General features: G+C 50.2%; 3 protein-coding genes across 3 annotated transcripts; 2 read left to right on the plus strand and 1 right to left on the minus strand.

Annotated features, from left to right (window-relative positions):
• Positions 1-1,202: 1,202 nt before the first annotated feature.
• COCCADRAFT_10135 (uncharacterized protein) lies at positions 1,203-6,575 on the plus strand (the record flags this gene model as incomplete). The annotated part of the gene is made up of 1 exon (XM_007720288.1): positions 1,203-6,575. One exon carries the CDS (start codon positions 1,203-1,205, stop codon positions 6,573-6,575), a length of 5,373 nt encoding a protein of 1,790 aa, XP_007718478.1.
• Positions 6,576-6,741: 166 nt separating this feature from the next.
• COCCADRAFT_112282 (uncharacterized protein) lies at positions 6,742-7,521 on the minus strand (the record flags this gene model as incomplete). The annotated part of the gene is made up of 1 exon (XM_007720289.1): positions 6,742-7,521. The coding sequence occupies one exon, from the start codon at positions 7,519-7,521 to the stop codon at positions 6,742-6,744; it is 780 nt and encodes a 259-aa protein (XP_007718479.1).
• A 619-nt stretch (positions 7,522-8,140) lies between these two features.
• COCCADRAFT_112283 (uncharacterized protein) lies at positions 8,141-9,382 on the plus strand (the record flags this gene model as incomplete). The annotated part of the gene is made up of 1 exon (XM_007720290.1): positions 8,141-9,382. One exon carries the CDS (start codon positions 8,141-8,143, stop codon positions 9,380-9,382), a length of 1,242 nt encoding a protein of 413 aa, XP_007718480.1.
• Positions 9,383-10,020: the final 638 nt, after the last annotated feature.

Here is a 10,020-nt window from a genome sequence, read left to right on the forward strand (position 1 = left end):
GGGGGGGGGTATTTGTATAAACTGCGTGTTTGGTTGGGATGGAACTATCTGCTGTTTGTTTCTGCGAAACGGACTTCCAGAGTCGCATTACATCGTCTGATTCAGTTAATTGACAGATTTTTTTGATTTGACAGACAAAGACAGTCTATGCACGTGTCGTCATACCCTTTTTTTTTCATTTAATTTGTTGCCATGCGCTTGGATTTGGCATGGCAATCTTCTTTCTTTTTTCGTCGTGCCCGAGCAAGGGGGGTTGGGTGGGGCGGGCCTGACTTCTGTGCCTTGCATTAGCGCGATAGCAACCATGTTCTATGAGTGGGGGCGTGAACATGGTAGAATACGAGGGTTGGAACCAGTTTTCTGTCGTGTCCCTTTTTTGGCCTGACCTTGGTTATACGAATTAAGCGCCGGCTTGTGTTTCTGTGCACATGAGATGTCAGGGTACTTTACAGTAGCGAGATTGCGGAGAGAGATGGAAGGGGAAGGTAAGGCTTTGTTGCTGTGGAATGGGAGTGTGGAGGTTTTTGGATTGCGGTGTCGGAGGTTTCTCGTGCATGTGAGCGGGTTTGCTCGTATGGCTCTAAGAAGATGAGTAATCTCATGTTGGTGGTATTCACTGAACCGAGGCTTGAATAGAGTACTTGGTGAAGGCGCCATACAAAGCTATTACACTATAGCCACTAAAGTGACTCTTGTGCCTGTTTGCTTTTTGAGCTTGGTTGCTGTCCTTGGACAGGCGACTTTTGACATCAACTGCAGACCTCATACAAGACAATGTTTCGTTGTACCACTGGCCCCTTATGATGCAGCAGACTCAGGCAGCCTAATGCCCAATTTAGTCCTCAATTATCCGTATATTACCAAGAATTCATAGTCACATGATTTCGCGAAGAGGACGTGTCAAGGCCAAACCTTAGTCTCGCTCTTGATTGGCGGCTGCCTGCTTAGCCAGGCAACGACGCGCCTTCTAGCTTCAATTAGCGGTGGCTGCCTGAGAACCCCGCTTTCACGTCGTTAGATCAACCCTTGCATTGTATATTCGATTGTAAAAGGATAAAATCAAGCGGTTTGTAGAGCTCTGCAGTTTGCCAATGTAGATACTTAAATCCACGTTGTAGTACTCTTCTTCCTCATTTCTCTAACCCATCCACTTCATTGCATTGACGTCACCTCCCGCCATTGCAGAAATCCTCGGTCACATCATGAAGGAGCAACAACATACATCAACACCAATGGAGCTTCCTCCGCTCCCAGTCAAGCACAACGATTGGATTGCGCATATTTCTAGTCATTCAGACAAGTCGTTGCCTGAGTTGATCGCTCCATACAAAGAGTACGATGCCAAACTACGCGAGGTCTTTGCCCAACAACCAAACCACCCTGCAATAGCAATTCCCAATGTCGTCCCTGTATTTTCAGGGCACGAGCATGAGTTGAAAGTCCATGCTCGCAACCTCACAGACGAGACCGAAGCTGAACGCCAACGCTATATTATGCCCCTCAGCAAAGAGGAGCGTAAGCCCCATGGCTCTCCAGCGGTCGTGACATCGCTCAGCGACTTCCAAACAAACTTTCAACTGTTCTCTGAATCATCTCTTGTTGATTTGGACTGGTCCAATGTTGTGGCTGCAGGCAGTTCTGTAGTGACATCGTTATTGCCAGTCTCTGAGCAGCACAAATCTTCCAAGCGAGCCCTCCGAGAGTACTACCATCAAAAATTGGCACCTGCTTCTGATGTTGATCTCTTTCTCTATGGAATCAGCGAGGAACAGGCTGTTGAGAAGATCAAGCAGATTGAACAGCGCATCAAGGACTCGATCCTGACTGAGACGACTACGATCCGCACCAAGAACGCCATCACTATCGCTTCTCAGTATCCAACTCGCCATGTCCAGATCGTTCTACGTATCTATAGGTCTATATCTGAGATCCTTACTGGTTTCGATGTGGACTGCTCTTGTGTTGCGTATGACGGGAAACAAGTCTATGCCAGTCCGCGTGCTTTGGCTGCCTTCATGACCCAGGTCAACACGATCGATTTGACCCGTCGCTCTCCCTCATACGAGAATCGCCTTTCCAAGTACGCGCGCAGAGGGTTTGAAGTTTACTGGCCACTCCTCGATCGCTCTCGCATTGACCCGACGCTGTTTGAACGTTCATTTGGGCGAACGCTCGGTCTTGCCAGGCTGTTGGTTCTCGAACAGCTGCCCAGCAGCACTGCTCGAGAGGCATACGTCAACGAGCGTCGTACTGAGCGTGGCAGACCGCCGATTGATCGGTGGCCTACACGAAAGCTGCGGGGGAACATGAAAGACATGCACGAAGAGGATGTTGCAGAATGGGTGGAGACTGACGAAGTTAGTGACTACCATACCTTTACTATTCCATATGGGCCAAAATACTCTGCACGAAAGATTGAAAGGTTGCTCTACGCGAAGGACCTGCTACTTAATGCAGAGTGGAATCGGCCAAAAACCCGAGAGACTGCACTGCATCGTCATCCTGCATTCTTTGGGAATGCAGCTGACATTATAGAGGATTGTTGTGGCTATTGTCCCAAGCCACTTACGCCTGAAGAAGAAGAAATTGCAGCAGAAGAGGGCAAGATCCATGTATCCGGGAATCTGTCTTTTATGAAAGATGACCCGGGACGCCAGGCTATTGGGTCATTCCATCCTCTTACCAATGACGACTGGACGGATATGGCCTATGTTGGCAATACCGCAAGACTATGTCGCGCGATTATAGACTGCGATCTTGAACATGTCCGGGACTGGCTGAGCCAGGAAGGTGCTGATCCTAACCAGCGCGACTACACTGGCCGTACTCCACTTCATCTGGCAGTCACGACATCCACACTGGAGATTGTACAAGCTCTCATTGATGCAGGTGCTCGGCTTGTCTCCCGCTTGTTTGATGGAAAGACTGCTCTTCATCTTGCGGCTATGCGTGGCGAAACTGAAATGGCCAGAGCACTTCTTACCAGGAGCGAAGCCAATGAAGAAAAGGAAGCGGAAAAGGGGACTCTTAAGCAGAGCCAACAGCAAGTTCCAAAAGAAGGCAGTAATGTGGTCTCTACGGGATTGGAAGAGGGAAACGATACAGATGAAGACGAGGACGATTCTTTTGATGAAGAGTCTGAGAATGACGAGGCGATGACGGAAGGCTCTTTCGTAAAAATCAGGAACCAGGAAACGTCAAATCACGACGCATTACCGGAAGACGTAGATGGTGAGCCCGACATATACGACATTAATGTGTTGGCCTGGGACACACCGGTATCCGCACTGCATCTTGCCATTGCAAACGGTCATGTGCACACGGTGAAGATGCTCGTCCAAGACTTTGGTGCCGATGTGTTACTGCCCATCAAGCTTGTAAACTCCCATGACAAATCGCCGCGGGCTGCAATTCTCCCATTGGTCCTCGCACTGCATCTCCCACCCGAGCAGGCCAAGGAAATGACCAAGTTACTCATCAGTCTTGGTGCCTCACCAGCGCAAGCAGACGTCGAACACATGACAGCATTAAGCTACTTTGCTGCGTATGGGAAGGATCTAGTGAAAACCATGATTTCATCAAATCGACCTGCGGCAGAACGAGCCGTCAACCATCTTTCTTGGAGTAACAGTTTATATCAACCAGATGCACAGAGCATTTTGAGTACCGCTATAAAAGGTAGAGATCCCGAAACGGTTGAGGCACTACTAGAGCTCGGCGCCAAACCTGAGGTTGATTTCGATACATACATCTCATCTGTCAAAAGCAATGTTCTCATGAGGCGCGACACTGAGACAAATTTATGGCACTTTAGGGAAGCGTTTGAGCAACCTGTATTCTCTGCTCTCCGCTCCGATCTGCCTTCGGTAATCCAAATGCTCGTGGATGCCGGTGCCGACATCAATTGTCTTTCTGAGAACGCCTGGAGGAAGAGTCATTATCCAGATAACTTGCAGAGTGATGCGGGTGCTTTGTTGGACTTGGTTCGTAAGAGAATCAAGTCCCTACGTGTGTTTACGACAATGGGCAAAATCGATGGCGTGGACGGCAATTTAAGTTCCACTGGTTGGGTGGATAACACCAATCACTATGCTCCAGTTCTGCCAATTCCACTACAAGACGACGCCCATTACCTCCAAGACTACGAACCCGGCACTTACTCTCATTTGGTTGCGAGGAAGCAGATTGAAGACGCTAGGACTCGGTATGAGAAAGACTTGAAGAACTATCAAGGATGGGTGGAGTCCGAGAAAGAGCCAAAGGGCATTGCTGAAAGGAAGGCGGCTGTCGAGGCTTTAGTCGAAGAGTTCGAAGCGCTTGAGCGCTGCTTGGTTGAACGTGGTGCGAAGACCTTGGAGGAACTTCACCCTGAGCTTATAGGCCCGGAGATTTCAGGACCTAATTATTTCCATTACTTCCAGGAAAAGCCAAAGCCATGGAGTCAGAACCTGACCTTCCGTCTCCCAGATCTGACTGAGGAGCGAAGGAAAGCTTACATCAAGCTATTTGAAGCATGCTGGGAGGGCGATCTCGCAACAATCAAGGAGCTCACCCTAGCCGTCTGGGGTAACAACCAAACTCCGCTTCAGATTGCAGTCAAGGATTCCGAGGACTTCTCGCCGTTATCTGTTGCTTTACTACGCAAGCATTATGACATAGCAACAGTCATCTTGGAGATTGCGCAGGCGCAATACAGCCCAGATCAAAAGCCCTCGGCTAGGCACACAATTCAACAAGAAGACGAAGATGACAGCAGCACCGATGGCAGTCAAGACGAAATCGAGATATACTCGGAAATCGTGAACGACCAATTCACCATTGAGAATGTCGGTGAGGTACAAAGTCAGGTCAAAAGCACAATACAACCCCTGGAGATGGTCAACTGGGACTGCCCTATGTTTGAGTTCGTCGCAAATGACAGCCCTTCACCGAGACTGGAAACATCCGGTGGCGACCAAAGTCAAGAACAGCGAAGAAAAGACATTGGACAACCTCGCAATCTTTTCCAGTTCGCCATTTTCTTGGACGACCCCAATTTGTTCGAGTTCTTGATTTCAAAATGCGAAGAGTATACCCGGCTCGACTCGTCTGCCTCCGATGGCACAAGTCCAAAATTCTTCACTTTTCCCGAACCCGACTTCCTGTACGCGATGCGCCTTGGTCGAGTGCAACTTCTCGAGAAAATAATCAAACGCACTGGAGCAGGATTTCCACTGAACGATCTTGTCGAAAAGAGTGGTATTGAGATACCTATAAAGCCAAAGTACTACCAAGGGCTCTCTGTCCATGGCAAGAAGCGAGCGGATTGGGCAAACGCTGGGAGAGACATTGGTGGCAAAGTTCGTGACATGCAGCATCCACCGGTGCTGTGTGCAGCTCACTCTGGAAACTTGCAGAGTGTCGAGTGGTTCTTGAGTGATTCTCCGTTGCGTTGTTATCTGCAATTTGCGGATAGTCATCGTGATGACATTCGGATTCAGAATCTCGCAAAAACCAAGGGCGGGCTTGAGGCATCCATTACCAAATGGCTCAGTCGGAACTCACACCTGCTACTGCATTGTGCCGTACTGAGTCAGAAGAGTGAGGACTCTTCGTGCCTGCTCCGGCAACTGTGCAAGTCTCACCCCGAAGCTCTCGAAAAGCGTTCAGTGGATGGTATGACACCCCTGCATCTCGCTTTCGCTCTCCACCGTATCGAAATGGCGAAGATCCTTATAGAAGCCGGCGCTGATCAAACAACACGGAACAACGAGGGACACAACATTGTTCACTCTATACTGGAATTCTATCAGGCTTGTAACGTGAAAACCAGTGTCCTTTGTGAGATTCTGGGCTTGATCGATACTCGTCTTATCCCTAGCTTGTTCCTCGAGCGAACCCAGAGCGCACCCGGTGCAGCCACGCCGCTTGGACGCTGGGTTCATATCAATGTACAGAGTCGGGAATACAGCTTTGATAAGGAAAGGCACGAGGAGACCCTTAAGATGTTGCTTGAGTTCAGCAAAGGCGAGGACCTTGGGATCATCAATGGCGATGGAGATACCCCTGTCCACGCTGTAGTCAGGTACCGTGCAGACACATTACTACCCATCATGCTGGACCAACGTCCCGAAACCCTCTTCTTCGAAAATGCATCGGGACGCACCCCATTCGAAATTGCAGAAGACTCTTATCTTTCAGGAGAAGTCTTCAACAATCCGCCACCACTTTCGCTCCCTCAGCGGCCTACAGATCTGAGAGTATTTGGTTCATCATACTACAGACGCACAAACGCCAAAGGCATACTTAGAAGGGACCCAGAATCTTTTGTTGAGAGCCCTGAAGAGAATCGCTCCAGCATTGCGAAATTGTTGCAAGTCTGCAAAGACAGTGCTGCAAAGCAAAGCCAGGGTCGAAAGAGAAAACTGGTCAGTCTGGTTGAAGCCAACGAAGTTGCAAAGAGGCTTGCGGCTAGGACTGAAACTCGCTATGTGCGCGCTCGACTAAACGATCAGGAAGTTACAGAGGGAATGGATGAGGAGAAGACCCCGAGGTCGGACGAGGTAACTGAATGGTTCTCTTTCGTGCTTAGATGATTTCCTTTGCTGGCATGATGGTGCAACTATCAAGCAATGTAGTTAGTATTTCTTATGTAGTACGCATCCAATCAGGTTCTAATGAAGTTGATGGCGTAATAATATATACATGTACTGGCAGAATCCTATTTGTAGTCATGCATCACCAATTGATTGTATCAACATATCACGGCAGCCCAACACCAGAAAACTCCGCACAAACCTCCAACAACCTATCCTGTGCCTTCTCATCCTCCGCAGCCTCCATCGGCTTCCCCTCCCGCTTACTAGGATGGAAATAGCATCCACTCTTCTTCGCCGCCTCCTCCTCCCCTACCGAAAGCATAACATAACTCTCAACCGCCGCCTCAATACTCTCCGGCGCAGAACTGCCCCCCATCTTCGTAGCCACCCACCCCGGATCCAACGCATTACTCCTAACCTCCGGCCACCTACGCGCAAACGCCTTTGCAAACATGACATTATGCAGCTTACTCGCACAATACGCCGAGTTCTCACTATACACTGCATCCCCCCGCGTCTTCCACAGCGGATCATCCAGCTCCTTCGGCACAGCATACTTGTGCATTTCCGACGACAAGAAAACCAATCGCTTCGGCTTCTCAATCAGACAAGTAAGAACATACGGCGCAATTGTATTTACAGCCGCGAGCGCGGGGATGCCGTCGCTGGTCTTACGTACAGGGCCGCGGTAGAGGCCTGCGTTGTGGATTACGGCGTCAAAGGGGCCTAGTTTGTTGACTTGAGCTGCAAGGGCCTTGGTTTCCGAGAGGCTGGATAGGTCGCCTGTTACGACTGTTTCGGCGCCCGGGCAGGCGGTGGTGGCGTCGGCGGCGCGCTGGGGGTTGCGCGCGTGTAGGACGACGGTGTGGCCTTGGGAGATTAGGCGTTGGGCGGCGGCTAGGCCGAGGCCGTCTGAGGAGCCGGTTATGAGGATGCGAGCCATGGTTGTGGGCAGATGGGAGGGACTAGTGAGGGGTGGTAACAAGTGTAGTGTGTAGTGCAGATACGGTTTGGAGTCATTGTTGGTGTTGATGGGTGGCCTTGCGTGGTGGGAATTGTCCAATCATATTGAGTAGGGTTTCATGACGTAGTAGCCGGGGCATCGGCATCGAAATGTTACACATTTGCCTGGCCTGTGGGGTGGATTCGGGGACTGCTGATGGCCGTGTGCTGGGGAGCGGGGCGATTGGGGGACGGGAACTTCTAAGTACCGATCGGCTTGTGGTTAAGAGCGTACGTCTCTTTTACTCACTTGTAACATTCCGCACAGCACAGCCAGAGCGCAGAAAACACGATATTGAGATGCTTTTTTTTATGCATTTCATTTTATCCTAGCAAGCTTCAGCAAAACAAGTCTGAGCTTTGCAGCGGTGTGGGACACAATCGCACCTTTTCTATGTAGAGGAAGATTTGCGACGGCAGGATGAGTACGCCCGAACTCCGTGATATGGATGCCTTGAAGAAGACTACGATGTACTAGTGAAGTATATAAGACTTTATCTGCTGCTCAATGAATATCGTATTCTAACCACGTCTTTTAAGTAGATTCTCAATCCCACAACATGGCACTATCCACACCTCCCCAGCTCAAAGTCCTCATCAACGGCGCCGGTATCGCAGGCTCATGTCTAGCATACTGGCTCACAAGAACACGACTCAATGCTTCCATCACAGTGCTAGAGCGCTCACCCACACCCCGAGTAACAGGCCAATCAATCGAGATACGCGGGTCAGCCATTTCTATAGTCGACAAGATGAACTTACTACAGGAAGTACTCGCACGCAACACAACCGAACAAGGCACCCGCCTCGTCAACTCCTCCAACAAAATCATCGCCGAATTTGGCAAAGGCGAAGCATTCACCTCCGAGTACGAAATCCTACGCGCAGATCTCTGCGGTATCTTCCTCGACGCAACACGCAATGCGCCAAACGTACAGTACCAATATGGCGACCACGTGACCAGCATCTCGCAAACCCCCGACAAAGTAAACGTGCAATTCCACAGCGGCGCCACCGACTCTTTCGACCTCATCGTCGGCGCCGACGGCTCCACCTCGCGGACTCGCTCCATGGTGCTGAGCGACGAGGCGCAGAAGAACTGCTACAACTTCATCGGCCAGTACATTGCATACTTCAGTATCCCGCGCATACCATCCGATACAAACCACTGGTACTGGTACAACGCACCCAAAGGCCTCGTCCTCATGCTGCGCCCGCACCGCAACGACAAGACAGTGGGATGCTACATGGGCGTCACAACCCGCGCCCACGGCCACCGCGACCCCGCCGCCGAAAAGGCAATGGAAGGGGGCCCGGCGGCCCAAAAAGCGTTTCTGAACCACTACTTCAAGGATGCGGGGTGGCAGGCCCAAAGGATACTGCAGGGAATGCAGCGCAGCAACGATTTCTACATGAGTCGTTCGGCGTACGTCAAGTTGCCTACGTGGACGAACCACCGTGCTGTGCTGATCGGCGATGCGGCGCACGCGACGTTTGGGAGTGGCACGACGCTGGCGGTGCAGGGCGCGTATTATCTGGCTGGAGAGCTGGGTAAAGTGCGGAAGAGCGAGGATGTGCCCGAGGCGTTGAAGAGGTATGAAAAGGTGTTTCGACCGGTACAGGCGGTCGATGGCACGTTGCCGCCGGGATTCCCGCAGATGGCGTTTCCGCTGACGAAGTGGGGGATGAGGCTAAGGGATGCTATTGTGTGGGCGGTGGCGAAGAGCAAGGTGTATAAGCTGTTGCCGGCTGATAAGCCGGATGAGTCACAGTTGCCGGTGTATGAGTGGAGGAGTGTTTGATAGAATCGTTGAGATGAGAGGTTCATTTTGTCTCAATCTTGCTCTTTCATAGATATATACAGTTTTTTTTTAATAATATCTTGTACTTAGTTCCAGCCACGCTACATATCTCTGTCCATGATTGGTTAGATCTTACTGCATTGAGAAAAAGAAAGAAAGCTCATAAAGCAGAACAAAGTATGTCAGTCGTTTCCTTATACACGTGATACTGGACCGTGAACTGATTCCCATTCTGCAACTAGTAACAGGTACGGTAAGCGAAAAAGGGCGAATACACAAACAATGACAAGCGTACCTGCGCGAAGGACTACTTACACGAGTCAGTGACTTCTAAACCTATCTTAGCCTCACACTTCTCCATGTGCATCAAGCCTCTCGGCTAGGTACGCCACGGGCACGCTAAATAGTTCGTTATGCTGCAAGGTACGCGACGGGAAGGAACGAAGTAGGATAGGCAGAAGTATGTTCAAGTTCAGATCGAGTTTCAGCGCTTACAAAGCAGACGTTGATCCCAATTTCAGATTTCTACACATAAACGTAACAATGTTGAGATAGTCTTTGTACTAACGTTATGCTTATATTAAACACACGCGGTGCGTTGAAAAAAGGGGACGGTTCGTAGTAAAAAAAAAAAAAAA

This window comes from Bipolaris zeicola (genome assembly GCF_000523435.1).
Source record: "Bipolaris zeicola 26-R-13 unplaced genomic scaffold scaffold_441, whole genome shotgun sequence".
Classification (NCBI taxonomy): Eukaryota; Fungi; Ascomycota; class Dothideomycetes; order Pleosporales; family Pleosporaceae; genus Bipolaris; species Bipolaris zeicola.